This window comes from Misgurnus anguillicaudatus, chromosome 13 (assembly GCF_027580225.2).
Source record: "Misgurnus anguillicaudatus chromosome 13, ASM2758022v2, whole genome shotgun sequence".
NCBI lineage: Eukaryota > Metazoa > Chordata > Actinopteri > Cypriniformes > Cobitidae > Misgurnus > Misgurnus anguillicaudatus.
In genome coordinates this window covers 24,394,789-24,415,666 of record NC_073349.2, presented here as the reverse complement: position 1 = coordinate 24,415,666, position 20,878 = coordinate 24,394,789, and the positions used below count along the sequence as shown (strand labels likewise).

At 35.8% G+C, this 20,878-nt stretch overlaps 1 protein-coding gene across 2 annotated transcripts; it reads left to right on the top strand.

Moving 5' to 3' along the window:
• The first annotated feature begins 2,646 nt into the window (after window positions 1-2,646).
• Window positions 2,647-15,848, top strand: LOC129430968 (chitotriosidase-1). 2 transcript variants are annotated; one of them, XM_055188619.2, is made up of 11 exons: window positions 2,647-2,690; window positions 4,042-4,105; window positions 5,612-5,644; window positions 5,849-6,026; window positions 6,112-6,162; window positions 6,596-6,752; window positions 6,837-6,943; window positions 14,049-14,106; window positions 14,302-14,490; window positions 14,570-14,647; window positions 14,737-15,848. In XM_055188619.2, exons 2-11 carry the CDS (start codon window positions 4,090-4,092, stop codon window positions 15,130-15,132), a joined length of 1,263 nt encoding a protein of 420 aa, XP_055044594.2. In that variant the 5' UTR covers window positions 2,647-2,690; window positions 4,042-4,089; the 3' UTR covers window positions 15,133-15,848. The 2 variants fall into 2 exon arrangements, with proteins under 2 accessions (XP_055044594.2, XP_055044593.2); XM_055188618.2 differs by lacking the exon at window positions 2,647-2,690 and having other exon boundaries at window positions 3,984-4,105.
• The last annotated feature ends 5,030 nt before the right edge of the window (window positions 15,849-20,878 follow it).

Genomic DNA, 20,878 nt, shown 5'->3' with positions numbered 1-20,878 from the left:
TCACTGTAAAGTTAAAAGTGTGAAGTGTGGAGTATTTATTATTGTAATTTCTCTGTACCCCGCAGTCAACATGGGAGCCCTCATAGCAGTAAATCAGTAAAAGAACGAACTGCTGAACAGAGGTGGAAAGTTACGAATTACATTTACTCACGTTACTGTAATTGAGTAGTTTTTTGTGTATTTTTACTTTTTTGAGTAGTTTTTAAAATCTGTACTTTTACTTTTACTTAAGTATGTTTTATTTAAAGTATTGTACTAAGCTACATTTTAAATCATATCCGTTACTGAGTAAAAAAATATTTTAAAAAGCAAGGTGATAAAGACGCGCAACGGATGTAAATGGGCGGGGCCCGGGGGAACGCGCAAAAAGAACCATGGAGACGGACGAGACAGGCACGCGCTAATGCAGACCCGCCTCAGTTCAAATCTTATGAAAGAAACCCCTGGTCATATTTAAGCGACCACTTTCCACTGACGCGAAGCGAGTGTTTCATTTTTATGAAAGGTAGGATTCATGCTAGTACGAAATTACACGACGCGTTTTTAATACCATGCGCATTATCTTCCGAGGTCTAGCAGCTTCGCGTCAAGTCAAACACAACTTCAAAACGTCCTCGAGAATGCGCAGGTAATTAGAGAGAGAGAGAGAGAGAGAGAGAGAGAGAGAGAGAGAGAGAGAGAGAGAGAGAGAGAGAGAGAGAGAGAGAGAAAAGAATTAAGGTCATCAGGTAACCAGGTCAGGGAAGTAAGAAGATAATAAACGTGTCAAATGTATATAGACATGGCACTCATCTTATTATATGCTCATTTAAACTATATATAGTTTAATAAAATAATGTATGTTACCAGCAATACATCCATTACAACCTTACTATAGTGATTGTATTTACAAGCTGCTGACCACCTTCAAAAGTGCATAACTCACATGTAAAAATCATTAAACAATTCCATAAATGTTTCTTACTTTAAAAAAGCTTTTTATTTTATTAACTTTTTGTTATTGCACTTTAATTGTAAAGATGTTCCTACAATTAAAAACAAATAGTTTGAGATGTATATATTTCCTTGTCGTTTTAGAATCCTCCACCTCTTCCCGCTGTAAAAAAGTAACTTTTACTCTGAGTAAAGTTAAAATGACTTACTTTTTACTTTTACTTGAGTAGATTTTTAGACAAGTAACTTTACTTTTACTTAAGTAAAATATTATTAAAGTAACTTTACTTTTACTTGAGTACAATATTTTAGTACTTTTTCCACCTCTGCTGCTGAAGCTCTCAGACCCCTTTAAGCGCAGACTACACTGCATGACTGCATTCATCTCACGTATATACTCACTAAAGTTTCAGCCTATTATTAGATCAAAGCTTATATTAAAAAAACACACGCTCAATAAATATGCACACTTCAGGAAAACCCGTATCTAAACATATGCCATCATTCAGCCCTGTTTGTGTTGGCAGAAAAGATGTCATTAGCTCTCTTTAAAATCATCAGAATTGAAAGTTCCCAGCATAGAAAACGTGCCTTATGCATCATAGGTAAATGGAGAGTTGTGACGGTGATAAAGGAGTGATTTAAAGTGGGTAAATTATTTATTTAACAAGCGAATGAACAAAAATTTGATGTTCTGCTGTCGAACTTTTAACATGTTTGTTTAATTTGATTTCTCACGTCTCCCCACAGAAAAAGTGTTTTGATTATTAATCAGCTGGATATAAAACTAATGGATTCCAGTGTCACACTATTTGAGACATCAACACATCAATCTTCGACTGAGATCCACAGAACAAAACAGTATATAAATTACTATATAGTTTTCATATTATGTGAACAGTTCCAGCTTTCAAGACTTAAAGGGATAGTTCACCCAAAAATGAAAATTCTGTCATCATTTACAAACCGCCCGTGGACCCCATTGACTTCTATAGTAGGAAAAAATACTACTATGGAAGTAAATTAATGATCGGTTTGGTTACAAACATTTCTCAAAATATCTTCCTTTGTGTTCATCAGAACAAATAAATGTATACAGGCTTGTAACACGAGACTGAGCTAATGATGACAAAATTTTCATTTTTGGGTGAACTATCCCTTCAATACTTCAATAGTGTACTTCCATCTCTCACATATGCAGAGGGGAGTAATCTACTATCTTCTTTAACTCCAACTTCATTTAAAGGTGTTGTGTTTAGAGTTTTAGCGGCATCTGGCGGTAAGATTGTGAATTGCAACCAATGGCTTAGTCCACAGTAGCCTATTATATTGCATTTTTTTGTCAAAATATCTTTCTAAAAGTTACACAATGCACCTTTACTCAATCCTAAAACAACTTATTCACATATTTTGTTGTTTCTATGTACATGTACAAATGTGGATTTAAACATCATCGTAATAACAATCTGCCCGATTATTGCTATATCTGTGGATTTTATGGGCTAATTAAATCACTTTTTAGACCTGAGGTATAATTGCACTCTTTCGTTATTATAATATTAATATTCCTAATCCTTTATTAAAATTGTGTAATCATGAATGAATATAAAGTCAGGTGGACCTGCTCTCTAAATCAGATGATGACGTACTCTTTAATCCGATTAGAGCAAATTAATCTGGAGAGAGAAAGCCTCTTTAACACATAAGGTTTCATTCGTCCATAATGTTATGGATGCCAGCACTAAAATTTGCCAGATGTAAGTACACTGTAAAAATGATATCATATCAATATATTTGTATGTTCATTTAACTTAACAGATTAAGTTAAAAATGCAAACTTGTTTTTATAAGTTATGTCTACTTATCATAAGCCAAAACTTAAAATAGTAGGTTGAATTGACTTTCAAAACCAAGTTGACAATGTATTTTTTATAGTGTACTTTAAATAGAAACATGTCATCATGTGTAAACTAATTATAAATAGCGCTGTCAAAAGATTAATTGTGATTAATCGCATACAAAATAAAAGTTTGTTTTTATTTATTTAGTTTTTACATTTTTATATTATATATAAAATACATAAGTAACATTTTTCTTAAATGTATGTATTTGTGTATTTATATATACATAACAATTACACACAATACACACACAAATATATTATGCAAACACAAACTTTTATTTTGTATTCGATTAATCGTATAGTTTAGACATTCAGGTTTAGTCTAGCTAGTAGATTTTCTGTTTGTAGATCACATTTCTGTATTTGAGTATATTATAATTACTAATGTGTGTTAACAATAGTACCAAATGTTTAAGGTCATTTAAAGTAAAATGTTTAACATTTTTGAAATGCTTTGATCTAAAGGCATACATGCTTAAATGTCTGAAATTAGCAGAAAAAATACAATTGTGCAAACATATTAGTCTATTTCTTATTAAATAAACAAAAATTAAATTTTATTTGTTTGTAAATGTATGACTTTGACCAAATAAAAACAACAAATCAGCAAATAAGAGCCCAGAATAGATCCTTCAATAATGTTTAAAAAGCAAATAGCAAGTGTCCATTTTTGTTTTATGTAAAGGGTGACAACTGTGGATGAACATGCCTGTAAATCCAAAATCAAATAAAAAAACTAATAAAATGTCAAAATTTACTAAAAATAAAACCTAAATTAGCATGGAAACTAAAAACATAAAATAAAAGTTAATTAAAAATATTAATAACACTAAAATATATCTGATGAATGGGTAATAGTCCCTCTAGTGGCAGATAATTCACATGACATCAACAAAGTTTTTGCAATTACTGTTAATGTTATAATGCTCATTTCATTATTCAGCTTTATATTATTTATTATGTGCAATGTGTCTTGTTGTCTCTAAAACCTAATAGATAAAGCTTATGTTACTAGTAGGCTATTTGAGCACGTTCAAAAGGGTTATAAAGCAACAACACTGCTCTTATCAGGATGTGGGTTTATCGTAGGTGTCAGAAACTCACATTTGCAGAACCAGTTGTAGTAGTGAATAATCAGCCTAAACCAAATGTTAGCACAGGAAGTGGTATCTGTATGTTTATAACATGCATTCTGCTTTTATCAGCCAACACATACATTTTGACCAGGAGTGGATGAACAGTACAGTGGAGCAATGCAGCTCAACAGAGGTAAGAATACAGTTTTGTTGTGTATTATACATTACGTTTATTTGACACAAAGTGGACCAGTTTGATTTTTGCATTTACTTTACTACGTCACTTGCTGCATGTTTACATATTTACAGTACTGTGCAAACGTCTTAGGCCACCATGCTACCATTAGATTAGTGTTTTTGCAATTGTATAGTGATCATATTTAATTATTTCTCAGTCTCTTTATTAAAATACAATCAGAAAATACAGGAAATGTGTATGTAGTAGTAAAAACAGTATAAAAGTAAAGCTGAAGTGTCAAGTATTTAGAATAAACTCCCCTTACACTTGAACAATAGCAGGCAGCTGCAGGATCTCTTAAACCTAAATTAAATTAAATCCTAATTTTTTAATTCTAATTGAATGACTTCAGGACTTCCGTCTCCTAAAAAAAGCTCAAGATGTATTTCGTGCCAAGAGAGGTCACACTAAATACTGACTGATGCCTGAAGAAGACATTTAGTTCTGAAAATTGTTTTGTTTTTAATTTTGTGTACATATTTCCTGTATTTTCTGCTTGTATCCTAATAAAAAGAGTGAACAATAAATATGGATGGACATTAAAACTTTGCTAAAACAACAAGCTGATGATGGTGGCCTAGGACTTTTGCACAGTACTGTATAACAGAAGACGCCACTTGTTGCCCACTTATGATATGTACTGTATGTATGTGAAATGTTATTCATGAAATGTTTGTAATGTACTGCATCTACACTGAAAAAAAATGATTCATTCAATTTACTTAATTTTTTAAGGTAAGTAGTTGCAATCAATTTATTTAAGATACATTTAAACAAAAAAAGATTAGTAAAGTAAAATCAAATCAAATAAAAAACTTTTGTTTAAATTTAGCTTAAATAAATTGATTGCAACCACTTATCTTAAAAAATTGAGTAAATTGAATGAATAATTTGCCTTGCATTTATATCAACAATATGACATTCTGTATATCACAACTATTAGATTTTTGCATTTGCCAGATGCTTTAATTCAAAACAACATTCAAGCTATACATCTTTCTGTATGTGTGCACACTGGGATTCGAACCCAGAACCTTTTGTGCTGCTAACACTAAGCAGTAATATCACAAAACATATACATAACATTTACACATTCGGCAGATGTTTTTATCCAAAGTGACTTACAAGGGACACATTTTTATCAGTTGCCTATGTGTGTTCCCTGGGTTCAAACCCATGACCTTTTGCGTCGCTAACGCAATATCATTAAGCTGTCTTGCCGAGTCATGTTGTATGAAATAACAAATATCATATTCACAACAGAACAGAACAGAGAAATGTTCTGTAGCAGATCTTTCACGAATCAGGATGTGGTTTGTTAATTTGGTTTGTGAAACTAGAGTGCATTTACACCTCAAACTTTATACAAACCAAAACAGACTGTGTATCTAAAAACTTTTCCATGCAATATTAAATATCAATCCGTCAAGTTAATAATCATATACCATATTCTTTTAACAGCTCTCGTCTTCCTTTGTCTGGTGATTGTAGTGGGTAAGTCCATTTTATTATGTCCTTCAGAACTCCATTCAGGAGAACATTGCATTTCCAATGGTGTCGTGCAGTACAAGCACTCTCGCCGCTAGATTACCCAGCACTTGAGAAAGGCAGAACAAGCATTAACTGAAAGTGCAACTTCATGCTATTGCTAAGGACATAATAATAATAATAATAATACAGGACTGTGGTTCACTTTAGTCTCAGGTGCACAGAAGGACCACAGGGTAACCTGCTATCTCGATGTTTTAACACCTCGCACAAGTAATGGTCTGTGCACTCACATTGTTGTCCCTTCGGCCTGGACCGACGAAGGGTTCGACATCCAAAGCTTGTCGGAGTGTGAGTCTTATACTTTTGAGATGATGAAGAGGAGGAGGTTTGTGTTACTTTAACAACACTTTTGTCTTTTGTGCATCTAAGTCAAATAATATATGGGGTATTAATAGAAATATTTTCCTCAGAAACCCAACCCAAAAGAAGATTCTGCTTGGATTGGAGGTCGACGAACCAAGGTACTAAAAACAATGCAACTAAATTCGAATTCGAACTAAATATCATTGTATAATATAAAATATATTTGTTAAATTCAAATTGAAACTTAAAGGCGGGGTGCATGATCTCTGAAGCCAATGTTGACATTTAAAATCACCTAAACAAACACAGAATCTGGACCTTCTTTTGATAGACCCACTCCACACAAACGCAGGCCACAATGTTGGTTAGTAGACACGCCCCTTACAGCTGATTGGCTGCAAGTGTGTTTTGATAGTCAGCCCGATTCCAAAGTGTTTTTCAAAAATCATGCACCCCGCCTTTAATTAAAAAATGACAGTTTAGTCGGTAAAAACAAATGCATGCATAATGATGAAAAACATGTTTCACGGTGTATTCACAGTTCTGGGAACAGTGATGACTAACTAATGTGCTGCTGCTGCTGATGTTTAGATTGGCGTTGATGTTCAGTAATGAGAACAGCGTTGAGAACTTCATTCACACTTCAGTGAGATACTTGAAGGAGAAACGTTTTGATGGCCTGGACTTGACTTGGGTGAACGGTCCCATTTCTGATGAATCTAGGAACAACTACACGAGTTTTCTGGAGGCAAGGATTATTATTTTAGGCAAAGTACCTTTAAAATGTATCTAACAAACAGCAAATATATGAAAACTTCTGTTTTGTCTGGAGAAACTACGAGGAGCGTTTGAGGAGGAAGCACGTTCATCTAGTGATCCGACTCTGCTACTTTCTGTGTCCCTGTGTCTTTGTGGATTTGATATGCAGGAACTTTCAAAGTAAGTTATTATGTTAACCAGTAGACAAAAACCCAATTGTTGGTTTAAATGAATATACACTGTCAGTAAAACATCCTCTTGTCACTGTATACATATGTTCCTCTGAGTTAGCTACCAGTACCCTTTTGAAAATGTTTTTTTTTAGTAACCATGGTGTATTTTGGTATATTTGTGCTTCTACATAAAATCATTCTGCATAATGTTAAGAAAATGTAGTACAAATGTGTGTGAATCATTTGCAAAACTAGGTTTTACTGCAGTGACATCCCTTATCCATAGTAACCACACATGTCAGAAAATGATCAAAATATGTACCCCAGCTGTCACTGGAGCAGTACTCTTTCAAACAGTACAGCCGTGCACCTCAGAGCGGTCATATTAGCACCTTAAAAGTACATACTGTATTGGTACCAAAGAGTGCTTATTAGTACCCCAAAGATACATAGTACATCTCAAAGGTACATATTGGTACCAAAGGGTGCTTATAAGTACCCCAATTATACATATTAGCACCTCAGAAGTACAAATTTGTTCCAAAGAGTGGTTATTAGTATCCCAAAGATGCATATTAGCGCCTCAAGAGTACATATTGGTACCATTGAGTGCTTATTGGTACCCAAATCGAGTGCTTATTGGTACTCTAAAGATGCATATTGGCGCCTCAAGAGTACACATTGGTACTATCGAGTGCTCAGAGATGGGTATAAATACATGGAAATGTATTTCAAATACAAATACAAAATACTGTGTCGAAAAATGTATTTAAATACAAATACAAAATACTGTGAGGAAAAATGTATTTAAATACAAATACAGTATTTTGTATTTTGAAAATACACAAAATACATGTGAAATTGGTGATTCAGTGCAAGTATCCCTATTAGGCTGAAATCTATCTGGGTCTATTTCTGAATGCCTGAATTTATTTTACGTACCTCTTGATTTCCCCTGCCCTGTAGGAAATAAAAAACTACAAAAAAACTTGGTAACACTTTACTTGAAAGGGTGTGCATAAGTGTCATTTACTCAATTATGTAATTTTTAATGCAAAGATGACATTGTTTGAGATATCTTTGACAACTTGACACATAAACCAATACAACACAACTTGTTATAAATCATAAACAATCATTATCAAACTTAAGAAACTACCTAGCTTTGTAGATTAACATTACATTAAACTGTGATTTAAATGTCATTAAGTGTTAATACTATATCAAATATTATTTATACTCGGTCAAATAAACATTATGAACTGAAGAATATTCATGATGCTGTTATAAAAACTATTTAACAGAGTATTAACACTAAATGACATTTTAATGACTAATTCAATTTGTATCACTGGTTAAAAGTGGTCAGTTATAATGTATTTGTTAATGTCAAGTTGTCATTACAAAGGCATTTCAAACAATGTCATATTTGCAATAAAAATGACATAATTGAACAAATGACACTTAATGGCAGTTGTCATAAACGTCCATAAAATCTCCTTCATATTCATGACACGTGTCATGTCAGCCTTATGAACACCCCTTCAAGTAAAGTGATGTTTTATAAAAACATAAAAACTTTTTCATGTGTCGTCGACCCACAACCTAAACAGTTTATATGTGAAGAAATCCAGATATTTACTTCTCACGAGACAAGTGTTTGAAGTATTGAAATTATTCGGCAAACTTCTTTCTCTCATCGCTGCTTTTTGATGGTTTTGAGAACAATTACTCATGAGTCGCCATCTGTCATTTACAGAACTATGCAACGGAGAGCACGTCAAGCATAAAAGTCTTGTAGGTTTACTGAGGAGCCCGCAGGTTCAGCAGGTTCACGCCGTAGAGTAGAGCCATGCGAATTGCAAAAGTGTAAACAAGGCTTCAACTGCACAAAGCTAAAAAGAAATCAGCAACTGTGTGCTGATTCCACCACTTGCCGTGTCACGTGTGAAAGGGCCTTTAAAGGAAAACACCACAGTTTTTCAATGTTTTACTATGTTCTTACCTCAACTTAGATGAATGAATATATGCCTATCTTTTTCCAATATGTGCACTTCATCTTTGCACAGCATGTCATGAATGTGTTAGCATTTAGCCAAGTCCCATTTATTCCTTAGGATCTAAACAGAGAAGAATTTATAGAAGCCACCAAACACTTCCATGTTTACCCCATTCAAAGACTGTTACATGAGTAGTTACACGGGTAAGTATGGTGGCACAAAATAAAACGTGATTTTAAGTGAATAAAAAATGAGAACTATATTATATGGCGGAAGAGCACTTAGTTTGCAGCACTTTGACCTCTGGCGTCGTAACATCATGACTCCTGTGAAAATGTTACTGCGTGCCGAGGTCGAAATGCTGCAAACTATGTGCTCTTTCTCCATGCACTGAAAAAAGATAGTAATGTATTAATTTGTCTAAGTTGAGGTAAAAACATAGTAAAATATAAAAAATGGTCGTTTTCCTTTAAGTCAAAAGTGTAGGCATATTTGTCAGCGTTCCACACTCTGTCTCAGTCGTGCAATGTGCAAGTGCAACTGTAGCGTGCAACTGCCTGCCAACGTGCAAGTGTGAATTTGAATTTCCTTTCGCGACAGTTATAATAACACAAATCACATCACACCCAATAATTCCATCGCCATTGCTTTTTTCTCACTCCAACATTTCAATTATTGCCCACTAAAAGCTGCACAGATATATTTGCTTACCTGAACTCTGGTGTCTGGTCTGAACTAGTTGATGCATGAAAACAGCACCCTTACTGGTTGACTGGCTCAAAGTATTTTGAGTATTTTAAAAATACAAAAATACTCATCTTAAATGTATTTAAATACAAATTACATTTCGTTTTTTTCAAAGGCTTTAAAATACAAAATACAAAATACTATTTTGTATTTGAAATACGTATTTTAAATACATGTATTTGAAATACTGCCCATCCCTGCGAGTGCTTATTGGTACCCCAGCGATGCATATTGGCACCTCAAGAGTACACATTGGTACTATTGAGTGCTTATTGGTACCCCAGCTATGCATATCGGCACCTAAAAAGTGCACATTGGTACCATCAAGTGCTTATTGGTACCGCAGCGATCCATATCGGCGCCTCAAAAGTGCACATTGGTACCATCGAGTGCTTATTGGTACCCCAACGATGCATATCGGCGCCTCAAAAGTGCATATTGGTACCATCGAGTGCTTATTGATGCCCCAACAATGCATATTGGTATCTCAAAAGTACACATTGGTACCATCGAATTGGTACCCCAACGATGCATATCGGTACCTCAAAAGTACACATCGGTACCATCGAGTGCTTATTGGTACCCCAACGATGCATATTGGCGCCTCAAAAGCACACATCAGTACCATCAAGTGCTTATTGGTGCCCCAACGATGCATATCGGCACCTCAAAAGTACACATTGGTACCAGACAGTGCTTATTAGTACCCCAAATATACATATTAGCAGCTCAAAAGTACATATTGGTACCAGAGAGTGCTTATTAGTACCCCAAAGATACATATTAGCAGCTCAAAAGTACATATTGGTACCAGATAGTGCTTATTAGTACCCTAAAGATACATATAAGCACCCAAAACTGCATATTGGTACAAGAGAGTGTTTATTAGTACCCCAAAGATACATATAAGCACCCCAAAAGTGCATATTGGTACCAGAGAGTGCTTATTAGTACCCCAAAGATACATATAAGCACCCCAAACGGCATTTTGGTACCAGAGAGTGTTTATTAGTACCCCGAAGATACATATAAGCACCCCAAACGGCATATTGGTACCAGAGAGTGTTTATTAGTACCCCAAAGATATATAAGCACCACAAAATTACATATTGGTACCAGAGAATGTTTATTAGTACCCCAAAGATACATATAAGCACCCCAAAACTGCATATTGGTACCAGAGAGTGTTTATTATTTCCCCAAAGATACATATAAGCACCACAAAACTGCATATTGGTACCAGAGAGTGCTTATTAGTACCCCAAAGATACATATAAGCACCTCAAACGGCATATTGGTACCAGAGAGTGTTTATTAGCAGTGGTGGACGAATTACACAAATCGTGTACTTGAGTAAAAGTAAAGATACCCAGGTTAAAATATTACTCAAGTAAAAGTAGAAGTACTTGCTTAAAATTTTTACTTGAGTAAAAGTACAAAAGTAACTGCCTCAAAATGTACTTAAGTACAAAAGTACTGTGATTTATTATGGCCGTATCATTTTTGTCACAAAACTCAAATTATGTGAAATAACTCTCTTGGCTAACCAATCAATTAATAGAAGGACATTAATAAATCAGACACTGATGTCTATTAAAATTATCATAAGCCTAAAACCTTAAAAACAAAAAATTTCCTTTAGCATCAAATGAAATAACAGGATTTGAGAGCAGTAAGTCTCATTTCAAGATTTATTTGTTAAATAATTTAACAGTTTAAGTGTAATAACAACTTGACTTAAGCACAGGTTCACAATAGTTTTCAAAACATTAAATACATAACGTTATCTAGAAATCAGTCTCCCTTTCTTTGACAAATAAAACAAGCCTTACAGAATATAATTTCAGAAACGTTTCATGTGCTTTAGCATGTCATATGTATATTGTAATACATAATTAAATGTATTTATATATTTTGGAAGCAAAACTTTTGAAAATATTAATAACAATTTCAGTTAATAGGGAGCACTCCAATCCACCTGCCTGTTTAAGCATCATACACTGCATGGCTAGTCAAAATGTCATTTATATTTTACAACAGTGTTGATAGTGATTAATTGTCATTTCAAAATAACAGAGCACTGAGCTTCAAATACAATGAACTTAAGTGAAACAGCTAACTACACGGCTAAAAATAGCTTCAGCCTGCATAGCTTAAAGTTCATTCATGATAACGTCGTATATATTTTAGCAAAACAATTAACAGTTTTCTGCAAGCTACTGTTAAGATTGCTCATTTAAAAAATATAACCAGAATAAAAATGGCTTACCTCTACGCGTTTCCTTAGATTTGAAAGAGTATTCTTTTAAAACGAAATAGCACCGTTTCAAGGCAGGCAGAGAAGACACGAAGGACTCGTTCTTTTATTCAGGGACTTAAAAAAACGCGCGTAAATAAGGCCATTGTTGTTGTGACGGGTCAGTTATCTCCTCCGTTGTTTTTGAATGCAGTTTCATTCTCCAAACGATGCATTGGCTGGCTGCTGCACTCGCGTGACTCGCATAGCTTACGTGAAACAGCGCGGCAACCAAAACAAGTTCAAAAACGAAGTGCATGCTGTACCCTGATTGGTGGTTTGACGCATCACGTGTGCATCTTAGTTTTTTTGTGCAGCTTTAGTTTGCCCAGTTACGTTTTTTATACACTGATAAATAAAAAGGAACGACCGATTTTTTAAAATGTAGTGGAGTAAAAAGTAAGATATTTGACTTTAAAATGTAGTAAAGTAAAAGTAAAAGTCTCCCAAAATAAAAGTACTTGAGTAAAGTACAGATACGCGAAAAAACTACTTAAGTACAGTAACGAATTACATTTACTTCGTTACTGTCCACCACTGTTTATTAGTACCCCAAAGATACATATAAGCACCTCAAAACGGCATATTAGTACCAGAGAGTGCTTATTAGTACCCCAAAGATACATATAAGCACCTCAAAACTGCATATTAGTACCAGAGAGTGCTTATTAGTACCCCAAAGATACATGTAAGCACCCCAAACGGCATATTGGTACAAGAGAGTGTTTATTAGTACCCCAAAGATACATATAAGCACCCCAAACGGCATTTTGGTACCAGAGAGTGTTTATTAGTACCCCAAAGATACATATTAGCACCTCAAGATTACATATTGGTACCAGAGAGTGCTTATTAGTACCCTAAAGATTAGCACCTCAAGATTACATATTGGTACCAGAGAGTGTTTATTAGTACCCCAAAGATACATATAAGCACCCCAAAACTGCATATTGGCACCAGAGAGTGCTTATTAGTACCCTAAAGATACATATTAGCACCTCAAGATTACATATTGGTACCAGAGAGTGTTTATTAGTACCCCAAAGATACATATAAGCACCCAAAACGGCATATTGGTACCAGAGAGTGTTTATTTGTACCCCAAAGATACATATAAGCACCTCAAAACTGCATATTGGTACCAGAGAGTGCTTATTAGTACCCTAAAGATACATGTAAGCACCCCAAAACTGCATATTAGTACCAGAGAGTGCTTATTAGTACCCTAAAGATACATATTGGCGCCTCAAGATTACATATTGGTACCAGAGAGTGTTTATTAGTATCCCAAAGATACATATAAGCACCTCAAAAGTACATATTGGTACCAGATAATGTTTATTAGGATCCCAAAGATACATATAAGCACCTCAAAAGTACATATTGGTACCAGAGAGTGTTTATTAGTACCCCAAAAATACATATAAGCACCTCAAAACTGCATATTGGTACCAGAGAGTGTTTATTAGTACCCCAAAGATACATATAAGCACCTCAAAAGTACATATTGGTACCAGATAATGTTTATTAGTATCCCAAAGATACATATAAGCACCCCAAACGGCATATTGGTACCAGAGAGTGTTTATTAGTACCTCAAAGATACATATAAGCACCTCAAAAGTACAAATTGGTACCAGAGAGTGCTTATTAGTACCCCAAAGATACATATAAGCACACCAAAACTGCATATTAGTACCAGAGAGTGCTTATTAGTACCCTAAAGATACATATTAGCACCTCAAGATTACATATTGGTACCAGAGAGTGTTTATTAGTACCCCAAAGATACATATTAGCACCTCAAGATTACATATTGGTATCAGAGAGTGTTTATTAGTACCCAAAAATAGATATTAGCGTCTCAAATGTACATATTGGTACCAAATGTATACATATCTGTACCTAATAGGCCTTTAGGGTACTGCCCCAGCTGAGGTACATATCTTGACAATTTTTATGTTTTTTGTATTCATAATTTTTGTAAGGTATTTTTTTTTTATTATTTTTTTTTTTATTATCTTTGTTACTGCTTTGTTATAGTTTTTGTGTGTTTTTTGTTCCAAAAGAGTTGTGGACTTCATATCCCTTCTGCCTGTTCAGCTGGAAAAAGATGGAGTAAACATTGTGAGTTGAACTGAGTACAATATGTCATAACCATAGACTGTAAAAAATATGTATAAAGTGTCCTATGGAGGGTCTCTAGTGGCCAGTCGATGAATTGCAGTTTAAGTCACTTCTGTGTTGACTTCACAAGAGAGATTATCTTTAATAATACAAAGTATGTATACTAAACAGGTCTTGTGTTGTGTTGCTTTATAGAACAGAACAGTCCAACAATGGCAAGATCAGCAGGTTGACTTAAAAAAGCTGAATCTAGCCATGCCTGCTTTTCTGCAAAGATCACATAGAAAGCATCACCACAAGAGCTCTACCAGCAATGATGAAACAGATCCAGAGGAAGGAAAGAAATATCACATCCGCGCCATGGGCTTAAACTTGGCCAATCAGGTAGATATGACATTAAATATTAGCTTCGTCGGGATGGCAGACTGAATAAGCTGATCAACTTAAACTTTCATCCTTCCAGGTCTGTCAGGCAGTAAAGAGCAGAGAGCAGTTCATGACCCTAACAACTATTTCATATGAAGCAAGTCTTGTCGAGCAGGTAGGTGGGAAAGTTATACTGTTATTTAGATAAGTACAAGATGTTCAATGAAGAAATTATATTTTAATTGCTTACCTAACAATGTGCAGGTGTCATGGTTGCTCCAGAAGGGGTTTGGTGGTGTAGCAGTTGTCTTCATAGATATGGATGTCTTCTGTAACTCTGTATGCGAAGGCATCACTGAGGATGAAATGGTGATGGTTGAATTAAAGAAGATTGCGCACCCTGAACGTAGAGGTGATATAGCTGCTGATCCCCACTTTTGCCATAGTCACGGACATGACCATCAGCATGAGAATCATTCCCAAGAAAGCCATGATATCGGGGACCATCATAGACATCGCCATCATCATCGTCGTCATGGTCACCATGGTCATCATCGACGTGGCCATCATCACCACCATCATCATCATCATCATCACCATCACCCCCATCAATCTCCTCAATACAATACGTCCACGGAGCAACAGCCGGGATTAGAGTGACCTCTAAATCGCATAATATTTACTTATCATACATCTTTCACATTTTAGAAATGATTTGTTATGGGTGATATTGAGCTTGGCTTATAAAATGGATTATGATGGAAATACGGGTAAATCATATTCAGTCATCAAATTAATTTTGCACAAAAAAAAAAAACATCTTTAGAGTACAACTAAGATGAATTTTTTCTTGATAATTTACATTGCATTTACATTTATTTAGCTCAGTGGTTCCCAAACATTTTCAGAGTGCGGCCCCCCTTGTGTACGGTGCATTCCTTCGCGGCCCCCCAAAGAAAATTTGTGACAAAAAACTGTTATAAAATTCAACATTTTAATTAAAAAAAATTAAATTATACAAAAAAGTAGTGCTTTTGGTTAGTAGCCAATTTTTTTAGGTTTAATTACACAGAATTCATTATAAATTAATGTATTTCATAAAATGTCATAAAACTGGGGCCCCCCTGGCAACATCTCGCGGCCCCCAGTTTGAAAACCACTGATTAGCTTACGCTTTTATCCAGTGTGATCCTACACTCAATATTTTTTTCAGTGAAATATGAACTTGGTAATCCTATTTGTTTTATGAAAATTAACTCATAATCATTTTCTTATCATTTCTGAGAAGCTCACACTATAAACATATTTTGTGTGCATTATTTACAACGCTTGTGTGTCAATGAAGCATTATTAAATAAATATGTAGCCCAAACGTCTCAGGGTTCCAATGTCTTCTTTTTCATGTCAGAGAAAATGGCCAAAAATGGTCTCTAGCATCAATGGGGCAGTACCCTTTGAAAAAGTACATGTTTCCCAGACTGCAGACGACTCCAGACAGGATCCAAGCCAAAGTCTGCAAATCCGGCCCGGAGTCATCTGCTGTCTGAGTTGTACCTACAGAGTTCATAATAGTACCTCAGAGGTACATATTATTACCAAATGTATACATATGTGTAAATTAGGATTTTTTTCAATAGGGACAGCTATAGGGACAATTTTTATCAGTGTTAGATGTCAACATAAATCTGCTATCAATCTATTGAGTTCATTAAGCTTCAGGCCCAGATTTAAGTTTTCCACAGGCTGAATCTCTTGAGAGGGGACTGGCTTCCGTATTCAGGTGTGGCAGGTGCAGGCACTGCTGGTCCAGTGGCATGGAGCGCTGCTTTGCTTTATGCATGAGGAGATATATGAGCCTATTACCTGGACGTCCTGTGGTCCTACACACTCATACACACACCTTATTTTTAGTTTGTCTGTGGCACGGCAGTAGTACAAAGATCCTGCTGTTTCAGACTTTAATTTGTTGCGGTTGGAGATGCAGTTAAATTGCTCCAGATTCCCTCCTTGTGTGTGAATATGTTCCTTAATGTTGTCCCTGCATCACAGGTAGATGTTTGTCATTTAGCAAAGAGAATTTAGAAAGTGTGTAAATTCTCTCTGTGTAACATTCCCTGCAATACGTTGGTTTCGTTTTACACGTTTTACACAAGCATACACCAGAAACGCACAATTTTGTGAATGCAGTATGGCATGTTTATAGGATTTAAAGCTTAAAGTCCTTGTGTGAAAAGTTTTTTGTCTTTTACACTTTAAAAATGCTGGGTTAAATTAACCCGGAAAATGTTTATATTTGACCCAACAATGGGTTAAAACAACCCAGCATCTCGGGTTAAACAACCAAGCATAGGTTAAATTGCAACGCAACGCAGCATTTTTTAAAGTGTAATATTGATATGTTAACCTTAGGATATCTATAAACAGTAGCTTGCTCCAAAACATTGACAAATAATATAAGCGTTCAAAATGTACAGCCTCTTACTTCATGACAAAATTCACACTTAGAAAATAATACACTCAAAATTTTAATTTAGGTTAAATTAGCTCAGGAAATGTTTATATTTGACTGAACAATTTGTTAAAACAACCCATCATAGGCTATTGTGACGTCAGCCAGAGGTTGCATTTTGACGTCAGACCAGCGTTGGGTTTTGAAGTCAATCCAACATCGGACTGATGTCACAATCCAACGTCGGACTGATGTCAGAATCCGACTGACGTCAAAACCCAACTTCTGACTAACATCAAAATCCAATGTCGGTCTGACGTCAAAAACCACGTCAGGTCAGACTGACTTCACAATCCGGAGTCGGACTGACGTCACAATCTGACGTCGGACTGCCCTCGAAATCCGACTGATTTCAAAACCCAACTTCTGACTGACGTTAAAATCCTAAATCGGTCTGATGTCAAAACCCGACATCGGACTGATGTCAGAATCCGACTGACGTCAAAACCCAACTTCTGACTAACATCAAAATCCAATGTCGGTCTGACGTCAAAAACCACATCAGGTCAGACTGACTTCACAATCCAACGTCGGACTGACGTCACAATCTGACGTCAGACTGCCCTCGAAATCCGACTGATTTCAAAACCCAACTTCTGACTGACGTTAAAATCCTAAGTCGGTCTGATGTCAAAACCCGACATCGGACTGATGTCAGAATCCGACTGACATCAAAACCCAACTTCTGACTAACATCAAATTCCAATGTCGGTCTGACGTCAAAAACCACGTCAGGTCAGACTGACTTCACAATCCAACGTCGGTCTGATGTCAAAACCCGACATCGGACTGATGTCAGAATCCGACTGACATCAAAACCCAACTTCTGACTAACATCAAATTCCAATGTCGGTCTAACGTCAAAAACCACGTCAGGTCAGACTGACTTCACAATCCAACGTCGGACTGACGTCACAATCTGACGTCAGACTGCCCTCGAAATCCGACTGATTTCAAAACCCAACTTCTGACTGACGTTAAAATCCTAAGTCGGTCTGATGTCAAAACCCGACATCGGACTGACGTTGCAATCCGATGTCGGACTTACCTCAAAATCCGATTGACGTCAAAACCCAACTTCTGACTGACATCAAAATCCGACGTCGGGCGGACGTCAAAACCCGACCTTGGATTGTGATGTCAGTCGGGTTTTAACGTCAGTCTGACGTCAGAATGTGACGTAAGTCCGACAACGGGTTTTGACGTCAGACCGAAGTTGGATTTTGCATCATTCTGCACTTCAGATTGTCTGATTTTTCTGACTAATCAAATGCTCTTCAGAATCCAAAGTGTCTCACTCAATTTGCACAAATCACATTAATGCATCAAACAAAGCCACACATTTCATTGTACTTCAGTTTGTCTTTGAGGGCAATTATTCCCCCTTCGTAAGTGATATAAAACGTCTCTGGATTGCGATGTCAGTCAGACGTCTGGTTTTGACGTCAGATGGACATTGGGTTTTGACATCAGTCTAACGTTGGATTGTGATGTCAGATGGACTTTGTGTTTTGACGTCAGTAGGACAATGGGTTTTGACGTTAGTCCGACATTGGATTGTGACGTTAGATCGACGTTAGATTGTGACGTCAATAGGACGTTGGGTTTTTACGCCAGACCGACGTTGGGTTTTGACGTCAGACTCATGTTGGATTGTGCTCCAGCTCGATGTTGGGTTTTGACGTCAGCCCGATGTTGGATTTTGACGTTAGCCCGATGTTGGATTTTGACGTCAACCTGACGTTGGATAGCTGACAAGTAACCCAGCATTCTGTAGAATGTAAGCACTGAAAATTCTCTCATTTACACCAATACAGATTAAGATTTTTATGACATCATTCTGCAATTCAGATTGTCTGATTTTTCTGACCAATTAAATGCTCTTCAGAATCCAAAGTGTCTTACTCAATTTGCACAAATCACATCAATGCCTCAAATAAAGCCACACATTTCATTGTACTTTAGTTTGTCTTTGAGAGCAATTATTACTCCTCTCTTTAGTGATATAAACTGTCTCTTAAGAAGTTGCATGATTTTTTTATCAATCCCCAAATGAGAGCCTGAGATCCATGTTTATATAAAAGTTGTTGTTGTTTTGCCAGGACATTGTGTAATAGCAGAAGCAGCCAGCAATTTAATTTCTCCTTGAGCTCAAATTAACCATTGCTACATTTTTCATCAAGTAAATAAGAGAATTGTGTATAATTGTCTTTTGGAGAACATTTTTGGGTTAGTGACATTTGGATGAAGATAGCATAGTCGACACACACCCAATTTAAATGTGTCTTTGAGAAAAGTTTAGCCACTATTAATCCAAGTTAAATTTTTCTCAAGACAGAGACTGTGCACTATATACGTTCATCTGTAGATTTTTTTCATTAGAATGAAAAATTATCCAATTTGTAGCACCCAAACAAACAGCTGACCAATCATTGAACTATAAATAATAATTTCCATTTAGCGACACTCACAGAATAGACAAACACCCGTTAGGAAACACATCAAACAACCTTCGGACATTGATCAACTAGTGTTATTAATGTTATGCTGACACGATCTATTGTTTGATCTAATGAACAAGTTTACGAAATGAGGCGGAATGAACCTCCAGCCAAAACAAACTCTGGACATTGCCGTTCACTGATGGCTAATATTAATAATTTATGTCTATTGTCTCACGTCATTGGTCTGATTGCAAATAAATGTAATATGGTAATTAATTTAGGCATAAAGTCTGCATTTGGATACGGGACTCTTGATTATTTAAAGTCCTATTGAGTGATTTGGCCATGCATCACACATAAAATCATTTCGGTGTGTCTGTTTGCAGCAATAAGAAAAAATGACGCCTATATACACCTTTGTAGTATACATATTTATACCTAAATGGTACATACCAGTTTTAAAGGGTACCGTCCTAGTGACAGGAGATCTGGGTGTGTCTGAAACTGCCAAATGTAGCATCTATTTACATATAAATCTATGGTCCATGGCGAAAGAGTGGAGGAGGAGATTAATTTGAATATTTATAGTTCCACATGCATTATTTTGATACCCCACCTCTTCTTTATACACTGAAACCTTGCTTTTACCTTTGTGTTCCTTTGCATCTAAAAAACAGCGGTTCGAGAAAATCCTAAGAAAAAAACCCACCGTTAGGGTAAAAGAGCTGGCTAAAAGCTTCTATCTTTCGAATGTGTTTAATCTAGTGGTTCTCAAACTGGGGTCCGGGGCCCCCAGGGGGGACGCGAGACAGTGCCAGGGGAGCCCCAGTTTTATGTCATTTTATAAAATACATTAATTTATCATAAATTTTGTGTAATTAAAAAAAAATAATAAGCCTACTAACCAACATCACTACTTTGTATAATTTAATATGTTTTGTTAAATTAAAAAGTTACATTTTAGAACTGTTTTTGTCATAAATTTTCTTTGGGAGGGGCCGCAAAGGAATGCACTGTATACAAGGGGGGCCGCATGCAGAAAAAGTTTGAGAACCAGTGGTTTAATCTCTATTGGGTTTTAATGATTGGCATCATTGTTCATGAAAATCAGATGTTAGGGATATCTTCTTCTAATTAACACAGAAGGTGGTCGAGGCTTTATTCAACAGCCGGAAAGAAATTGAAATGGACAGTTGTGAATGTAAACCGGCTCCCGAGAGATCTCATTATTAACTGTATAAAGAGGTCAATGCATACTACTCTGCCTCAATGCATGTTAATACTGTAACAGGCTTGTATGTACAGATAGGTGTTGAACGGTTGATTATATAGTTGGGTGAATTTCATTATTGCAGCTCTGAATTTGCTAAAAAATGATAATTAAGCTAATTATTACTTGCCTAGGAATTGTGTTTATGTAGGTGTATGTGTAGAAAAGTGATGCTAACTAGTA